At 42.1% G+C, this 20060-nt stretch overlaps 1 protein-coding gene, 1 long non-coding RNA gene and 1 pseudogene across 2 annotated transcripts; 1 reads left to right on the top strand and 2 right to left on the bottom strand.

Moving 5' to 3' along the window:
* The first annotated feature begins 580 nt into the window (after window positions 1-580).
* Window positions 581-3305, top strand: LOC112172620 (annotated as a pseudogene).
* Window positions 3306-12725: 9420 nt separating this feature from the next.
* LOC112170730 (UPF0481 protein At3g47200) lies at window positions 12726-13682 on the bottom strand. Its single transcript, XM_024308040.1, has one exon. It carries the CDS (start codon window positions 13680-13682, stop codon window positions 12726-12728), a length of 957 nt encoding a protein of 318 aa, XP_024163808.1.
* A 175-nt stretch (window positions 13683-13857) lies between these two features.
* On the bottom strand, window positions 13858-18564 carry LOC121049835. Its single transcript, XR_005801433.1, has 3 exons — window positions 18523-18564; window positions 17097-17280; window positions 13858-13951 (listed from the first exon to the last, which is right to left on the bottom strand). It is a non-coding gene; the product is annotated as an uncharacterized LOC121049835 (long non-coding RNA).
* Window positions 18565-20060: the final 1496 nt, after the last annotated feature.

The following is a 20060-nucleotide window of genomic DNA, read 5'->3' as shown; positions in this document are numbered from 1 at the left end:
TTACTGCTGCATACAACAGCTCTCTCACAATAATATCGGTATCGGTTAGATACTATTTGCCATCAGCCCGTACAATAGAATTTCTCAACAAGATATGATGATGATTTTGTCGACAAAAAACAAGATATGATGATCTTGACCTCTCCAAACCAACGGTGATGATTAATTAACCATCACGCGGGGGCTCCCTATTGGGGAAGAAAATATCCCACAGCCCTCCATTTGAGGAGTAAAGGGCGGAACCCCGTAATTGAAAGGACCCATCTCTTTAATACCCCTCTCTTTTCTTTTCTTTATTCTCTCTCTCTTTATTTAGAAACTGTAATCCAGCTTAATTTATTCCAAAGAGTCGTTCCGAAGCAAAGGTCCCACAACCCGACGTCGTTTTCGGTAAAGCTATATCCCGGATAAGTTCCAAATATCTTTTGGGCCCCGCACGAAAAGTGGGCTGACTCATTAGACCAAATTATATCACCCTTGACCGTCAAAAAAAATAATTAAACCACTAATTAAACCACTATGAGATTAATAAATTAATCAAAAAGGACAATAATCTCACTTATATCTCCCACTCTTCTCTGTCGGTTCTACTCAGTAGTTCACTTCACTCTTACTTATGGCTACCTTTCTCTCCATTTCCCTCATCTTCATCTTCTTCTTCATATCTCAGATCGAATCAGAGCCCCTCGATCAGACGGTGAAGACCTTCATCTTCAGAATCGACAGATTCTCCAAGCCGTCGATTTTCCAGTCCCATTACCACTGGTACACTTCCGAATTCGCCGACCCACCTCAAATCCTCCACGTATACGACACCGTTTTCCATGGCTTCTCCGCAACTCTCAGCCCCGACCAAGTTGCCTCCCTCAGCCAACACCCTGCCGTCCTCCACGTGTTCGAAGACCGCCGCCGCCAGCTCCACACCACCCGCTCGCCGCAGTTCCTCGGCCTGAGAAACCAGAAGGGGCTCTGGTCCGAATCCGATTACGGCTCTGACGTCATCGTCGGGGTTTTCGACACTGGAGTTTGGCCGGAGCGTCGGAGCTTTTCCGATAGGAATCTCGGTCCGGTTCCGAAGCGGTGGAGAGGGGTCTGTGAGACCGGAGTTAAATTTACAGCTCGGAATTGCAATAAGAAGGTGATCGGAGCTCGGTTCTTCATCAAAGGTCATGAAGCCGCCGCCAATGCTGGCGGTCCGATAACCGCGATCAACGGCTCAGTTGAATTCCGGTCTCCCAGAGATGCCGACGGCCATGGACTCACACGGCGTCCACCGCCGCCGGGCGGTACGCCTTCGAGGCTAGCATGTCCGGCTACGCTTCCGGCATCGCAAAGGGAGTTGCTCCGAAATCTCGCTTGGCTGTCTACAAGGTCTGCTGGAAGGACTCCGGTTGCTTCGACTCCGATATTCTGGCCGCCTTCGACGCCGCCGTCAACGACGGCGTTGATGTCATTTCAATCTCAATTGGAGGCGGCGATGGAATTTCTTCTCCCTATTATCTCGATCCGATTGCAATCGGATCATTCGGCGCCGTTTCGCATGGAGTGTTTGTTTCGGCCTCCGCCGGGAACGACGGACCTAACGGAATGTCGGTGACGAACCTGGCGCCTTGGCTGACGACTGTCGGAGCGGGAACAATCGATCGGAACTTCCCGGCGGTGGTAGTCCTAGGCGACGGCCGGAGACTCTCTGGCGTTTCTCTATACGCCGGAGCTCCGCTGAAGGGGAAGATGTACCCTCTGGTCTATCCCGGAAAGTCAGGTATGCTCTCTACTTCACTGTGCATGGAGAACTCCCTGGACCCGCGTCAGGTGAGGGGCAAAATCGTAATTTGCGACAGGGGAAACAATCCCAGAGTGGCGAAAGGTATGGTGGTGAAGAAAGCAGGAGGTGTGGGGATGATCCTGGCTAACGGAATCTCCAACGGCGAAGGACTCGTCGGCGATGCTCACCTTCTCCCCACCGCAGCTGTCGGCGCCGACGAAGGTGACGCCGTCAAAGCTTATGTGTCGTCCACCAAGACTCCTTCAGCTACTATCGACTTCCAGGGGACTGTGATCGGAATCAAGCCGGCTCCGGTGGTTGCTTCGTTTTCGGGTAGAGGGCCAAACGGATTGAACCCGGAGATTCTGAAGCCGGATCTGATCGCTCCCGGAGTTAACATCTCTCGCTGCTTGGACCGACGCGGTGGGCCCAACCGGGTTGGATGCGGATAACCGGAAAACAGAGTTTAATATCCTCTCGGGAACATCAATGGCTGCCCCTCACGTGAGCGGAGCCGCCGCTCTGCTCAAGTCGGCTCACCCCGATTGGAGTCCGGCGGTGATAAGATCGGCGATGATGACGACTGCTGGCATCACCAATAATCAGAACAAGACCATGACTGATGAAGCTACTGGAAATCCCTCCACTCCTTATGATTTAGGGGCGGGTCATTTGAATTTGGATCGGGCCATGGACCCGGGTCTGGTATATGATATCACCGGTGAGGATTACGTCCGGTTTCTCTGCTCGGTCGGGTACGGGCCGAGAGTAATCCAGGTGATCACTCGGTCGCCGCCGAAATGTCCGGGGAAAAAGACTTCGCCGGGAAATCTGAACTACCCGTCAATCGCCGCGTTGTTTCCGACTTCCTCGGCGGGGCCGTCCAGCAAGACGTTTATTCGGACGGTGACGAATGTGGGCCAGCCCAATGCGGTATACAGGCCCATGATAGAGGCGCCTAAAGGAGTGAAGGTGACGGTGAAGCCGTCGAAGCTGGTGTTCACGGAGGCGGTGAAGAAGCGGAGCTACTTGGTGACGGTGGCGGTGGATAGAAGCAACATCGTGTTGGGTGAGTCGGGGGTGTGTTCGGGGCGCTATATTGGAGCGATGGGAAGCAGCATGTGGTTCGGAGCCCCATTGTGGTGACCCAAATGGATCCCTTGTAAGACTAGGAAGGATCAAAACACGTCGTTTTGATTGGTATTGAGGGGGTAGGTGTACAAGTTGGAACCTGTAGTAGAGGTTTTTGTGGGTTTTGTGTGAGGGTTGCTGTAGTAGTGTGGAAAAGTTCCCACTCTCTTTTTTTTTTTTTTGTTTTTCTTTATTTCCTTATATAGAGTATTATTCCGTTGGTTAATCTTGTTGCCTCCTTGATGGAAAAATTGGTCAGCACATATATATGAGTTTCATCTACTACTACTAGTAGTGTGCACCCATTATGAAGCAATTGCTTAGCTCAAAACTGGCATAGGGTATATACTTATTTGATGTTTTGAGCCGAGGACTCTTATATTTATAATGGATTTCAAATAGTTCGTAACCGCGTATACACAATCTAGTGACTTTTGACTTTTATTATACTTTCACACTGATTTGTTAATGTGCATGAATAAAAATAATGTACTTTTGGACGCTACCGCTACGACTTTGTTACAAACTTACAAGTTTTCCGTTAGCTAGTCAAATTTATCGACTATAAAACTCATGTATGTCACTACTTTTATGAACACATAGATCGTCTTTTGGTGAACAAAAAATCACGTGAAAATTTTACAGGTTTTAACTAATATTTTGGAAGTTGTAAATCTAACGGTAACATAATGACAGATGCCATGAATTCAATATTGTGAACTTGGATTAAAGGAATCAAACTAGCAATAAAATATAGATGATGGTATTGGTGAGATATTCAAAGATATTCATGGGGTTTTGAATAAAATTCCCAATTCCACTAAGAATGTATCTCATATTTTAAACAGCTTCAAATCCTTCACTGGTCTTTCCCAAATAACAATGTCTTTCTCTTCTTAATGGATTAATTAGTTCTTGGATTTTCTATTTCTGATTTGTAGACGGGAACAAAGCTGAGGAACAGAACTGGTCGACCACAGCATATATAACAGATCGTTTTGTACCTGATTGATAACGGTAATCCATCAAACTACGCTTTATGAATCTCATTCCTCTTCAAGTTAGTCAAACAGAACAATAAAATATTGAGAGAATGAATTGTTTGATATACTATTCATCTCACAATAGAGGTATATAAAGAGGATTACAAGAATACAATTGTAGTTTGTATTCTCTACCACACAAAGAATAGATAAGCACTAACTACAATATAATTACAATATATTTCATTCCTAATATTATGTCATGACTCACACTAACACTTCCCTTCAAGTTGACACATACACATCAACCATGCCTAACTTGCTTAGTGAGTCGTAAAACACTTTCCTGGTATATCTGTAAGTTGCCCTTCAATTGTAACGAAAGGAAAACTAATAATTTTGGCATCTAGCTTCTCATTTATAAAGTGACGGTCAACCTTTACATGCTTAGTACGATCATGCTGTACTGAATTCTGTGATATGTCAATAGTTGCCTTGTTGTCATAATACAACTGCATAGTACTTTTGAGTTTGAAACCCAGATTACGTAACAGATTTCTCAACCACAGCAATTCACACACTCCCTGAGCCATATCTCTATATTCGGCCTTAGTACTAGATCGTGCCACAACATTTTGCTTTTTACTCTTCCATGTAACCAAATTACCTCCTACAAAGGTAAAGTAACCTGATGTTGACCTCTTGTCTGTAATGTTTTCAGCCCAATCTGCATCTGTGAAGCCACAAACCTCAAGAATGTTGTTGTGTTTAGAAAACAACACTCCCCTTCCTGGAGCAGACTTTAAGTACTTCAAAATTCGCATAACAGTATCCATGTGACTCTCACTAAGGTTATGCATGAACTGACTCACCACACTCACTAAATATGCAACATTTGGTCTAGTATGAGCCAAATAAATCAAACGCCCAACTAACCTCTGATAGCGAGCTCGATCAGTAGGTACCTGATCTGGATACTCAGCTAAACAATGGTTCTGCTCAATAGGAGTATCAATAGGTTTGCAATCCAATAATCCTGTCTCTGTCAGCAAGTCAAGAACGTACTTGCTCTGGCACAAGTAGATCCTTCTCTCCCCTGGCTACCTCAATTCCTAAGAAGTACTTAAGTTCACCCCAAGTCCTTCATCTCAAACTCAGAGGCTAGCTGTCTCTGCAGTCTATCCATCTCAACAGTATCACTGCCAGTGATTACCATGTCATCCACATAAATAATTAGAGCTGTTACATTCCCTTGTTGATGCTTGAGGAACAAGGTATGGTCTGAGTTGCTTTTTTTGTAACCAACCTTTTGCATGAACTGTGCAAATCTTCCAAACCAAGCACGGGTTGACTGTTTGAGACCATACATAGAATTTCTCAATTTGCATACAAAATCATCAGGAGAAGCAACTACATACCCAGGTGGAAGGCTCATTACACCTTCTCAGCTAACTCTCTATGAAGGAATGCATTCTTGACATCAAACTGTCGGAGTGGCCAGTTTAAACTAGCAGCAAAAGAGAGCAGAATCCAAATATTGTTCATCTTGGCAACATGAGCAAATGTTTCATCGTAGTCTATGCCATATGTCTGAGTAAACCTCTTGGCTACAAGGCGTGCTTTGTATCAATCATTGATTCATCTGCATTATGCTTCACGGTAAACACCCAACGACAACTTACAGCCTTCTTGCCTTGTGGTGGAGGCACAAGTTGCCAAGTATTGTTCTTCTGCAACACCTCCATCTCTTCCTCCATTGCTTTCCTCCACTTTAGATCCCCAATGCATCTTGCACTTTGTTAGGCACTGATACAGTAGATATTTGATTTACAAATGATTCATATGACTTAGATAACCTCCTAGTGGACATATAACTGGCTACTGGGTATTTTGATTTGGCAGTAAGAGTAGGTTCAAATCTTTTGGTTGGTTGACCCCGAGTAGTCCTATTTGGTAACAAATATTGCCCAACATTAGATTCACTACTATTAGTACCAGTGGGTGGACATATCTCAGATGAGTGATCTTCAGTATCAGGAAGCTGTGGGTCAGGGTAGGAGCTATAACCTGAGGGGCAGTTGTGTCTGCAACTTCATTTTCAGTGATTGAAACTTGTGCTTGGATGTCTGGAGTTTTTGCTTCTGGAGGTGACAAGTTGATGGTCTTAACTGGATCCGTCAAAATACCTTCTGCCTGCGTCACTTCCTCTCCTCCTTTTAATTCCTCCTCTTCTCCATGATACAGCTCTTCAAAATATGAATTCTCCCCCTGAAGAGCTGTATCTGAAGAGGAAAAATAGCTCATGTCCTCAAAGAAAGTAACATCCATAGTGACATAGTACTTGCTGGTAGGAGGATGATAGCACTTGTACCCTTTCTAATAGCCTCCGTAGCCAACAAACACACACTTAAGTGGCCGGGCATCCAATTTAGACCTCTGGTTTTTAGGGACATGGACAAAAGCAACACAACCAAAGACACTAGCTGGAAGATTATGAAATGAAGGTAAGGATATATGAGTTGCAAGAACCTCAAATGAAATTTTTACCTGAAGGACACTAGATGGTAGACGATTGATAAGATGGGAGGAAGCATGTACAACATTGCCTCAAAGATACTTAGGCATATGAGCACTAAAGAGAAGGCACGAGCCATATCAACTATGTAATGCCCTGTACCTTAAAATTTTTACTAGTTACATTTTACCATTATTGACTGAGGAGTGACTTTTTCTTGAGTTCGGTAAATTAGGGAATTTCTTTGTGAATGCCGTAGTATACGAAAAATCGAGTTCGTGGACACGTAGTTTGGCTAAATCGGAGTTTTATCCGGAAAGTTGTGACCAAAAAGGGAAGTTACTATTCATAGTGGTTTTTTTAAAGAATTTCCATTTTGGGATTGAGGAGAGAGAAGTCAAAGCTGCCAAATCGAGACAGACCCGACCTCCCCTCCTCCTTTCTTCTCCTTTTCGCCGTTTTTGGTTTTCCGGCTATTTCGTCGCCGTCCGGCCACCCCAGGACGAATCGTTTGGCATGGCGTGATCCTCTCCTTCTTCTCTACCTAGTTATGCAAGTTTTTCACTTTGGGTAGTCTTGGTTTTTGAGTTTTGAAGAGAATTTCAGAAATGGGAAAAATCGGGATTTTCTTTGATCTCCAGTTTCTGGAGGTTTCCGCCCGGATTCTTTGAGGGTTTTGGTTGTTGGTGAAGTGCTGAACGTGTTCCTAACCTTGTTGCAGCTTATTTTGATCGGTGGAGGAAGATTTGAAGGTGTTTGAGGGTGTGAACAGTACCTGTCGAGTTCTTGATTTTTGTTTGATCTTTCCGGCCAATTCTGCTTGAATTTGGCTGTTGTTGTTGTAGGTATGGTAATTGTTGGGTGTGTTGTGAAGATGATTTTGAGCTAAATAAGTTGAGGAATTGGATTTAATCTTTGAGTTTTGTGTTAGATTAAGGTTGTTTGGATAGTAAGATTCATTGGAGTTTGAGGTTGGAGTGGTTGCTGGAAGTTGGAGAAGTGATTGTGGATTAAAAAGGGAAAATTAAGAGAGAAATTGGGAATTTTGGGAAGGAATTATTTTATATTTTGGTGGTTAAATTATGGTTGAGTTGTTAAAGAGTTTAGATGGCATTGACATTGTAAGGAATTCTGAAATTTGAGAATTGAATCCTAAATTGAAGAATTGGTTGTTAGAGGAAATTTCTTTTGGGTAATGAGTATTAATTCCAAAGGATTAACTCTTAAATTAATTTCTTGTCGAGGTTAATTATATCCTGTCCTTTTACCACAGGACGTATTGAGCCCTCAAGCGAGAAGGACACGGGCAGGCAGCAGGATTAGCTGCGAGATTCACCTGTGAGTAGACTTTTGTTTTATTTAAATAATGCATGCAGCACAGTATTAAATTTATAATGGATTATTATTTGAGTAAATGTGGTTTTGTGAAAAGAAAAGAATTTAAAGAAAGGAGTTGGCAAGGAGGCTAGTTTCGGCGCATGCGTACATTATCTAGTCGACAGTCCCCTCTAGGTAATAGTCTGGTCGGCAGTCCCCTCCAGACTATAACCCGGTCGGCAGTCCCTCCGGTGAGTCATATGGTCGGCAGTCCCCTCCAGATGAGGTAATTAGTTGGTAGTCCCTCTAACTACCTGTGGTTAGTCGGCAGTCCCCTCTAACCACTGCCTCCTACATTCTGGTTGGTAGTCCCATCCGATGCGTCATCTGGACGACAGTCCCTTCCAGATGGCATGAGATGATTAGACAGCAGTCCTCTCTAGTCATCGAACGATTTTCATGAAAGGATAGTTTTAAAGGAAGGATTTGGATTGTTTTTAAAATCTCGCTGCGTGTCGGATTTTTTTTTTTAGTAATGAGGAAATGGGAAAGCATTCAAGCATCAGTTTCATTAATTATTTCAGTTTTGTCCACTCACTCTAACGGATTTTAAATGTTTTCCCCTGGGCCGTTTGTTTTCAAATGCCCAGATTTCAGATTTGCCTAGATCGCGTCCAGGAACTTGAGGCATAGGAATTTGCTCTTCTGTTTTGTCTGTAGGTTATTACTTAACCTACCTTGTATGATATCGGCTTAATTGTGTATATCTGCTCTGATAACCAGTTTACTTTGGAGAATGTTAATGTTTGAGAATCTATTATCGTAGTGAAGTTAAGGTGACACTTGTCCTATCAGAATGTAACATATTCACTTGGAATGTAAATATTGGAATGTATCTAGGAGTGTGAGTTTAGTTTAAGCATGTCCAGGTTTTGTAAAATTTTGGGTAGCCAATTTTAGGGGAGGTTCTGTCGATTTTTTGGTAGGATTTCACTTAAAGTGGGTCCCACAGGCTCGTATCCGGGTTTTAGGGTGAAACTTGGGTCGGGTTCTGTCAAACTAAGACGGTTTTCCTTTCAGACACTCTATTTTGTTCTGGTGTTTGTAGACACGTAGTTTGGTGAACAATCCCATGGGTTTTGAAAAACTATTGGAAAACATGATTAACATACTCTCCCCCATTGTCAAAACGAAGGACTTTAATGGTGTTATGGTATTGTATTTGAACAAGAGTACGAAAGGTTTGAAAAGCTGGAAAAACTTCATCTTTGGTTTTAAGAAGAGCAACCCATGACAATCTTATGCAATCATCAATAAACAACACAAAGTATCTCATACCCGATATAGTGGGCTCTCTAGAAGGTCCCTAAACATCAGAATGAATCAACTCAAAAGGAATAACACTTTTATTAGAAATACTAGGAGAATAAGTTGCACGATGACTCTTGGCCAAAACACATGTTTCACAATGTAAAATAGACTTATCCACACCAATAAACAAAGTAGGCATGGTTTTTCTCATAAGACTAAAAGAGGGATGCCCTAAACAGCGATGCCACAACCAAATCTGACTTAGCTTATCAGAACTCGAAGTCAAAGCGGCGCGGGACTGTGTTCCTGGTTTCTACCCTGCGTATGTTTGATCCAGATGGAACAACTTGCCCCTCAGATACCCCCGACCGATTATCTCACTGGTGAGAAGATCATGAAAAATCACATACATAGGATAAAAGGCTACGGAGCATTTAGACTCAATATTCAATTGGGCAACAAATATCAAATGGTGAGACAAGTCAGGCACATATAACACATTATGAAGTTCTAAGGTGGGAGTAATATGAATTGACCCTTATCCTAACACATGAAAAGCCTCACCATTGGCATTGGTTACATAGGACACTGGTGGGGAAGACAATTCAATAAAATATGATTTATCATAAGTCATATGATCGGAGGCATTAGAACAATAATCCGTGTATCAGAACCAACAAAGTTAGAAACCTTTAAAGCCATACCAATCTTACCACGACCAGCTACAGAGGCTGTAGGAGTAGCCCCACCTGCATACGATGATCTTGTCCTGCCACACCATAGAAGTCTGGTTCTTGGACCAACTGAACTGCAGCTGCCTTCGCCTTAGGATGATGACCCTTCTTTTTAGGGTACCAATTCAGTTTCCAACAAGTCTCTCGAACATGTCCAAGGTCTTTGCAATAAGATTATTGAGGACGAGGGCGGTTAGTGAAGCCTGGTGGGAAACCTTGCTAATAAAGTGGGGCGGAACTCTGCTGCTGAAGGAAAAGTACTGGTGACTTGGCCTGAATGGCTAGGCTAGATACTTCAATCTGTGCATGTTTGGCACTTTCCTGCTGAGACTCATCCTTGCGAATGTATGTAAAAGCTATGTTCAAACTAGGAAGGTCTGTCATTCTGAGCAATTCTCCCTTGGCACTGCTATGCTTCTCATCAAGCCCTCTCAGAATACATGAACCTTTTCAAGTTCCTTCTCCTACTGGTACCACACAAGATCTTCTTCATTCCTGATCTTGCAAGGATGCTTCTGATCAATTTTAGCCCAATATTCTTCAGCTTGGTGAAATACACAGCTACTGGTTGCCCATTCTGTTGCAAACTGGCAGTTTTGCACATCAATTCATGAACATGTATAAAATCAGATTCATTTGTATATAAATCCCCAATGTCTTCCATATTGCTTCAGCAGTCTCACACTCTTCCACCAATTGTAGCACATCTTTAGTCATGGCTTTGAATAAGATTGCCATCACAGATCCATCATCAACCTCCCACTTAGATAGGCATCCACATCCTCCTCACTAGGAGCTTTGGTTGTTCCAGTCACATGCCCCATCTTGTGTATGCCACGAAGATGGACAAACATAATCTTCTTCCACGTTCGAAAATTGGTACTATTGAGTTTCGTACCCCCAAAAGAACCACCGTCTGAACTTCGGATAGAAACCTCAACCTTTTGGACCTCATTGATCTTGATCCCTGACCTTCAATTTCATCACCACCCATCACAACAATGCAGTAGCAAAAACACAAAATCACAGAGTATGCAGCGGAATCAAGTGAAATATATATATATATATATATATGGAAATTCGTCCAAACAGTGTCTGAACTTTTCCAGACTATTAATTTTCATAAATATACTTCAAAATATATCAAAATAGTACCTGAGTGTTTGAGCCCAACCTAATTTTCGTACCTAGCAACAGTATAATCGTTAACTCCGTCAACTTTTGAATGATATTTTCGTCATTTTACTATTCATCTTCTCTCACCACTCGTCTCCATCCTCTTCTTCTCCTCCACCAAAACCATGACATTCCCATCTCTCTCTCTCTCTCTCTCTCTCTCTCTCTCTCTCTCTCTCTCTCTCTCTCTCTCTCTCTCTCTCTCTCTCTCTCTCTCTCTCTTTCTGAGGATGGAAATAGACGACTTCGATCGGCTCCCGGACCCCGTGAGCCTCCAGATCTTCGACCTGGTCTCGGACACCAAGACCCTTACTCGCTAGCTCGCCATTTTGAAACCCTTTAACTCCCTCGTCCCCCACACCGACTCCTTAATCCTCATCGTCGACCGCCTTATCTCCTCCGACGACGTTTCCAACCTCCTAGCCTCTGCACTTTCCATTGGTGTCGGTGATGTGATCGATACAGGGTTGGGGAAACGACGTACCGTTGTCCCAGACAAGCTCGTTGTTGATGGAAGGGGTTTGTCAAGGACGATGTGTTTGCCGATGGGGAGGTCCATGCCGGCGCAGAGCCGATGAGAGGAGGCGACAGAACGGTGGAGGATGCCATTTCCGCCTATGATTTTGGACGCCACACTGCTTAGTCTTTCGCCCATGATATCCGGGGCACGCTAGGATGCAGGGTGGAGTGGGTTGCAGTGTTCAGAGTGTCGTCTCCTCCGACTCCTACTCCGAACGACTGGTGACGGTGGCAGAGTGAAGCCCAAAAGCTTCTCGGGTTTTCCGATGTAGTTTCTGAAGAGAGAAGAGAGAGAGAGTCAGGGCTGGCCTCGGCTCAAAACCGAGGTATTTTGTTCAAAACCATCTACCGAGGCAAATACACCATGAAAGCCGGCGAGTTCGAGTTTTGATCTCCAGATATATTAACAGAGGAAAAGAAAGAGAAAAGAGATGAAGAAAACAGAAGAAAAGAAAGAAGAAATAGAAGAATTGAAGAAGGAACGATTGAGATTTTGGGCTACTAGTATTTGCAACTTAAGAAGAAAAATTAATAGTAAGAAACTTTGTGGCTGGGAATCTGGAATGAAGAAGGAGGAGAGAGATCTACTTGCAGAGGCTGCAACACGAGAAGGAAGATGACAGAACGGTCAAAGAAAAGTTTTTTAAAGTAAATGATATATATAATTTTTGTTTACCACATATTAACAACAAGCAAGCATTCTGGTGGTTGGGCTTTCATTCCCATATGTGTTGGGATGTGTTTGAGTCTCCCCAACGTCAAAGTTTGGGGATTATTTTGGATTTTCATTGTTTTAAAATTGATTTACTATACCAAAATACATGAAGTATCGCTTTTACCCCTAAAAATTTAACGGCGTTGACGATTTAAAAAAAATACATTTTAACAACGTAGCAAACTGAACAAGCAGTTCGCTAGCTTCAATCAACTCAACAATGATACTAAGTTGATATTAACCTAGCTACAAGCACAGTTGAAACAACAAAGCACGTACACTCTGCATTCACTCCAAGAAAAGCTGGTCTCCTCGTACACTCATGGCCTCAACTAAGACCGTTTACCTCCAAAGTGATGGAAAAGGATGAGATAGCAGAGTCGACAGAGTGAAGAAACGCTCGATCACTTCAGAGAGATAATTGAGCAGACAGCTTGAACGGCAGTGAATATGATGACAACAACTGCTGCCACGAAAGAAATAATTGCCCAAGGGGTGTTGAAATAATCGCGTCTCAGAATTGCCAGGCTATGGTGCCACTTCGTACGGTGGAACTTGTTCAGTTTTCACAAAGATCACCATAATAGAAGTTTCCTGAGTCATATAGAATCCCAGTTGAAAGGCTGTTGATCAAGCTAGACAACTGGTGATCGCCACCTCCGAGATCATTTTTAACAATGTCGTACTTAACAAGCAACTCCGCATCTTTTGGAGTGTCCACCAACTCATCCATCATGCTAACATAATCACTAATGTAATAATCGTCAGAAGTAGTACTGCATTGTTCAAAGGCAACTAAATTTCTAAGTATAATCTCTGTTGGATCCTCTATATTCAATCTTGGAATCATTAGAATCCCTTTATCGAATCGTATGTCAAACAAGTTCGTGTCTGATTTGACCTTAAATTTGACTCCTGCCAGGTGTAGCTTTTCAATGCTAGGTGCTGTTGCAGATTTTTTCTTTTTGGTGGCAGATTTTCTTTGTTCATTCGATAAAGGAGCTATCCATAGCTTTCTTAAGAGATCAACAAGATGTTGCACTTCTTCGTTGGAAGAATCTATTTTTGTCAATAACTCCTCTAATGACATTCCCCCGAAAGTTGTGACACCAACTGAAAACTCCTGATGAAGAAACCGTATGGAAAGCCTCTCAACACTAGGGACTTTAATTCTGTTTGCAATTGAGTCGAAAAGGTCCTTGAGAATGAAGAATGGCAGCTGATTTTCAAGCATCAGCAAGTCAGTCAGTATATCCTCTACCATCCTTGGTTTTCCAAAGATGCAGTCATTTGCATCTCGCAATTTATCGTCCCAGTACCTCCATAAGAACTCAATGACGAAGATGGCATCCACAAAAATGATCGTGACAAATTCATCACTTTTACGCACAATGGTCTCACCGTACCAACTCCGCAATTTCTTTTCTTGGTCTTCTATTTTTCTTGCACAATCATTCAGCTTTGAACTGGTTCGGCCCATGAAACATTTAAGGTACCACTTTTTGTGATCTTCCATGGCTTTCAAGGTTTCATTTCCATGATGAAATGGGCCTATAGAGATTACACGAGGTGTGTAGGCCTCCTCGTGTACACGGCGAAGTCGATACGGAACCCGGTAGATGCAACGCAAAGGGGACGGGGGAGACAGCTATCCACCTTCTTTATCAAAGTTTCTAATGGATCGTACGAGCTTTCTATGTCAGTTGGAGCAGCTACAATATTTCCTTCCATTTTCCTCATATATGTATTCTTGGGACTGCAACGGTTGATGATGATTAGAGATTACTGGAACCACAATCAAGCAGGTAATTACTGAGGGAGGGTGTAATTATTGATTACTGATAATAAACATTTTCATATGCAAGTATTTGGCAGTCCACTTATTTGACTACTTAAAAGCAGAGTGCACATCTTAAAATTTATCATAGGGTTTCTATAAAAAAAAAGGTCGTGACCAACCCAATTTCAGCTTAAGAATTGCACACTTACTCCACTAAGAGCACGTTTACTTACTTGGAATGAAAGAGAATGATTACGGGGTAAAAACATTCTTGTGTTTACTAAAACATAAAGGAATCAGAATGATTCCGGGTAAAAAAATTCATGCGTTTACTAACACATGAAGGAATCGGAATGGATATAGGTCCCACCTCCTTATCAGGAATCAATTCATGAATACTCAGGAATTCGATTACGAAGGGGGGAGATGAGTTTAGGAATTATTCATCCGAAATCAATACCGATTCCTTTCTTCTCCCATTCTACTTGTCTCCGATTCATGATTATTTTCAATTCCAAGTAAGTAAATGTGCCATAAGAGTTTTTTAACCCCATTAACCCAAACTAATATATATTGACAGTATTGCCCTCATTTTAATTAATGAATTACACATCTCTCTCTCTCTCTCTCTCTCTCTCTCTCTCTCTCTCTCTCTCTCTCTCTCTCTCTCTCTCTCTCTCTCTCTCTCTCTCTCTCTCTCTCTCTCTCTCTCTCTCTCTCTCTCTCTCTCTCTCTCCTCTCCTCCCTCCTCCCTAACGATTTCTCTCTCCTTGTCGACTCTCTCTCCCCCCACCCCACCCACCCCACCCCGATTTCTCTCCCCCCTCACCCACCGATTTCTCTTCTCCATCCCCGAATTCGGCAACGCCATCATTCCGCCATCCCCGTCGCACCAAATAAAAGTGCCGCCTCCTCCAAGCAAATCGATCCCCAGTTTGGATATGTGAACCCAGTCCAGATCGGATCAGTCCGATCAGATGCGATCCAGGCCGCCACAGATTCGACGTTGCTCGGTAAACCTCGAACCTGCACCTCCAAGCCATTTCGCCGATGAGTACAGTGAGGCATCTGTGAAACCCAGTCCAAATCGGATCAGTCCGATCCGATGCGATCCAGGCCACCTCGTTCTAATCGAACGAGGTGAGCGGCATACATTCTTGTTGCGTTCAGGACCGACTTGAGCTCCACGGAGGAGGAGTTTTCAGTGACCCAATTGAGAAAAAATGTTGTTTGGTAAATAACCAAATAGGGGTTTTGATTGTTTTCAACGAATTCAAAGGTTTTGAGGCTAATTGGGTTCTGGGTTGAAGATGATGTGGATGGAATTGAACTGAAGTTGACCAAAGTGGAAGATGATGATGAACGATGGAGATGGTGGAAGCTCCATGCGCAGGGTATCCACTCTCCTGTGTCATCCCCACTCCCCACCCCACTCCCCACCCCCACTCGTGAACCTCCACCCCAACCCCACTCTCAAATCCCAATAAACCCAACAGAAAACCAAACCCACCTCTCTCTCTCTCTCTCACTCTCTCTCTAGGTTGTCGTCCCACACGTGCTTCACCCACCAATAATAAGATTATTGGGCGGCAGTAAAAAGATTATTGGAGGGAAATAACATATTTATTGGGACAGTAATCAGATTATTACGAGGCAGTAATAAGATTATTTATTTGGATAAACCTACAAAAACTTTCAAAATTATAAACGTATTCATTTTTAATTAATATTGATCCCTAATAAACTTGCTACTGGGGGCAATAATATTATTATTGGGGGGCAATAATATGATTATTTGGGGGGGGGGGGAGGGGTAATAAAATCAGACGCCGAAATCCGGTCACCAGTCCACCGGATTCCTGTCACCGGTCGCAGGAGACCGCGGCCGGCCACTGATCACCGGAGCACAGTAAGATGGAGGATGACTTCTCTCTCTAAGTGACTTCTTTCTCACTTAGAGAAGAAGTCACTTAGAGAGAGAAGTCATCTTCCATCTTGCTGTGCTCCGGTGACTGGTCACCGGAGACCGCGGCCGGCCACTGGTCACTGGAGCACAGCAAGGTGGAGGGTGACTTCTCTCTCTAAGTGAGAACGAAGGAGAGGGCAAAAAGTCCCCAAAAAATAAAAAAATAAAAAAGGAATTAATTGGGTATTAGAGAAATAATCCCTTAGAGTGTTTTGGGTAAATGAGGTTAAAAAATGTTAGTAGAGCAAGTGGGCAATTTGGTGCCTAAAATTGGGTAACTGATCATTTCCCCTAAAAAGGATTGAAGGATCAATTACATATTATATATTATGGGGTGTTTTCATCAATTTCATGCGTACTCAAATATCAAATTTTATCATTTATGGACATGAATTTACCTCCACTAGTTGATTTCAAATCCGGGATTAAATTTTTTTTTTAAATGTTAATGTGGCAATTAACTACTGATGTGGCAATTAATTGCTTACATGGCACCACAACGTCCGTCTCTCTCATGGTCGTAGTGCCATGTCAGAATTTAATTGATACATCAACAGTTACTTGCTAGCAATTGACAGATTTTTTTAACAAAATTTTTTAACCTTGTGTACAAAAGCGACTAACGGAGATAAGTTTAGACACGTAAATGACCAAATTTGAATTTGGTTATAAAATAGTAGGGAGTCATTTAAATGAGTACCACTAAAGTAATAGGCTTTTCACAAGTTGAGAAAGATATATTGAATAGTTTCAAAGATTTTACACCACATATACAAAGTTACTACTCAGCATGAAAACAATCAATAATGTACGTATTACACATGTACGTGTATAACATTTCTCACAATAATAAATACATAATTATGGCTTAGGTTTTTAGCATCTCGATCCGCTATTGTATGTGTGTGTGAGAGAGTGAATTTCAGAAGGAAAATAAAATAAAAAAAATCTTGTGCCAGGGGGTGAAGCTCAACATAACCATCATATTAGTAATTTTGGAGCATTAAAACTGATGCATGCGTGGGGGCTTATATAATGTTAGACATACAGCATATCGTAATTAGTATCTTAACTTATGAAATAAACATTGTATTAAAATGCATTAAAAAGTAAAAGAGTCCTTTAATTTTTTATTCTATACAGAAAATTCATCAAGTCAGTGATCGACTGGATCGAGTATGCACCTTGTATGTGATAACAGAAGTTGGAAACCTTGTATGTGATAACAGAAGTTGGAAAGCTCAGGATGTACTCCTGTTTAACGCGTGCTGTTGGATCTGGTACATGAAAGAGATATTTGTTCTACTACTGTTTAACGCATGCTCCACTCATTTCGCTCTTCAGTCTTGCCTATGACAATTACTGGCACTGCAAACAGTCATCAACTAGTCTATCAATATCGATCAGAATGATTCGTAATGATATGACCAATAATTTGTTGATAATTTTTTTGGAATTTATCTATGTATTACTATGCACCCACGCAGTGAGACATTGTACCAAAAATTTGTTGTGTTAACGAAATAAAGAAAGAATGAAAAAGTTTGATTAGAGTAAGTGTCCCTCACCCCCCCGGTGCTGATTCTAATTTCAACTATCATGAACAATATTGTGGACATGACTGTTATGAACAATATAAGATTGTACAAAACAAATAAACAGAGAACTAATTGGCTATGGATAGAGTGACCCAAACCCTTATAAACCTATAGGCAAAGTCTCATTTTTTCCATGTGAGATGTATATATTTTCAACACGTCCCCGCACGTGTGGCGAATTTTCAAGCCATACACGTGGACAACTTTGGGTGATGTGGAGACCGTGTGGCTGCAAGGCATGCAGACATGGGATAACCGGCTCTGACACCATGATAAGTAATCTGGGAGTTCACATCTAAAACCAATTGGCAATGGATGGAGTGGCCCAAACCCTTATAACCTATAGGCAATGTCCCATTTTTTCCATGTGGGATGTATATATTCTCAACAGATGACTCCTCCTCTGTTTGGGTAGATGAACTAGAAATTTTCTCTTATTAACAGAATGAGGTACAATGATGATCTAGAACACGTTGGCTAAATTAACTACCAAAAAAGATAAAATATATGGGTTGCTTAATTAAGTTACAAAAAAGAAAGACTTGCAGAAGATGATGATTATCTAGTCACTAATTAGTTTTTCAAAAACTCAAGTGATAAATTTTAATTTTTTTTTGCGCTGGAAAAAAAAAATTTAGTTGACAAAGTTAATTAATTATTGCATGATATTCCCTGTGTGCTCTGCCGGTTTGATATTCTTAGCTATCTCCTACGATTTGACAAAATTGGTGCTTTAATTCTTATATTTAAATATTTGCACATACTTGGTTATCTAAAATTACAGAACTAGTTGTCAATTCGATATATCCAAATGAACCGTTTGGACAACTTATCTAAACACTATGGAAGAATCACTAAGGGGAATGAAAATTAAATTTTGGTCACACAATGTTGGATACTTTCGCTATTATCAAGTATTAACCTTTCAACATTTGCGACAAAAATTTAAACAAACATAATACGTTAACAATCAAGGCTATAATTTAAATAAATGACTACTACAAAAACTTACCAGAAAATTAGCTTCTCTCTTTGCGTTGTTTACGAATCCAAATGAGTCCGTTGTGATTAGAAGTGAAAACTGTGTATTTAAAGAACGGTTTGATATACCAAAACCACAAAGAAAGGAATGTTTTGCATTTTTATATTCTTTCCTAGCCAAGACAAGGAAAGTTTATCTACAAATATTCCAGATGTTGGAATCTATTGGATCGCGAGGCAGGAATTCACTCCTTTTCGTGTTATAAGTTATAACCAATTGAACGATCTGTTTGAGCCCAAAATAAATATTTTTTCCGACATGGGGGACTCGACGAAATCTAGGCCAATATTCGGTGGCCCAAGCTATTTATTTCCGATAAGTTCAGAATATATTGTTTAGAGGCCAAATAAGGCCTACTTGGAGCCAAGCGATTCTGAGGCGAATCTGGATATTCATTGATTTACTATTAATTATCAAATATTTGATAATTAATAATGGTTAGTTTGCTTATGAGTACTGCACAAGTTGGCGTGAGATTGTATATATTTATATAATTGCTTACAGGGGGCCAATTAAGGAAGGAAGATTGGACGTTGGGCTATGCAATTAAGGTGTCCCATGCAATTATTCTGGACGTGGAATTTATGGAAGGAAGCAAGCATCTTTAATTGCAAAGAATATATACATGATCTTATTATACATGCATGATTGCATGCTCACGATAGTGTGTTACTGAGCTCCAGAATCATCGGGAAGAGACGTGCATATCAAACAGCTCGCGGCCAAGAAGATTACGTCCAGGACTCCAAAAGGTAATTAACCTTGCTAGAGATTGCTACAACAGAGTTAATCTCTTATTACCTACGATAGATATCAAAACTATTAAGAGTTTTGATTTGATTCAAGGCCAATAACTGTGGCCTAAATATAGTATTTCATTCCTATTGGACAATGAATCTGCAATAGCCTATATATAGAGGCTAAGGACAATACAGAAAGGAGCTCTCTCTCAAATCAATCAATCCCAGCGATTACAAAGCCTCCCCGGAGCAAACCCTCAACCTCGTTGAAACCGGTGACCGCCCGCCAGTCCTAGTCTCCTCGCGAGCCGACTGTCAGCCTCACCAGTTCAACCCGGCGACCGTACTTCCAGTCCAGTCTCCCCAGGAGCCGACTGCGAGCACAACCGCCACTGTTACTTCCAGCGAAGCAAGGGTAACGCCCCTCGCACCCAGCGAAGCTAAAGTCACGCTTTAGCAAACCCGTGCTTCTCTCAAACTTCCAGTGATTGCTCTGCTCAGCTCTCAACGTTGAGTATCGATTCGGTGAACGCAAAGAGACCACAACCAAAAGCCCTTACCCGCGTAGGCAAGAGCCTTTTCCTAAAGGCAAGAAAGAACCCTGTGACGAGGTTGGTGCTCTCCTCGTCCACAGCGCTTGAGAAGAGTCAGGTCACGGGACTACCCCAACGACTGCACCCCGCGGTGCTGGCACGCCTGCGCAACCACTCGCCCAAAGAGACTGTTTGCACACCAGCTGGTTTTGGAGCCAAACACGATCAATGGGGG

This window comes from Rosa chinensis, chromosome 6 (assembly GCF_002994745.2).
Source record: "Rosa chinensis cultivar Old Blush chromosome 6, RchiOBHm-V2, whole genome shotgun sequence".
Taxonomy (NCBI): domain Eukaryota; kingdom Viridiplantae; phylum Streptophyta; class Magnoliopsida; order Rosales; family Rosaceae; genus Rosa; species Rosa chinensis.
The sequence above is the reverse complement of the archived record's forward strand: the minus strand, read 5'-3'. Positions and strand labels throughout refer to the sequence as shown.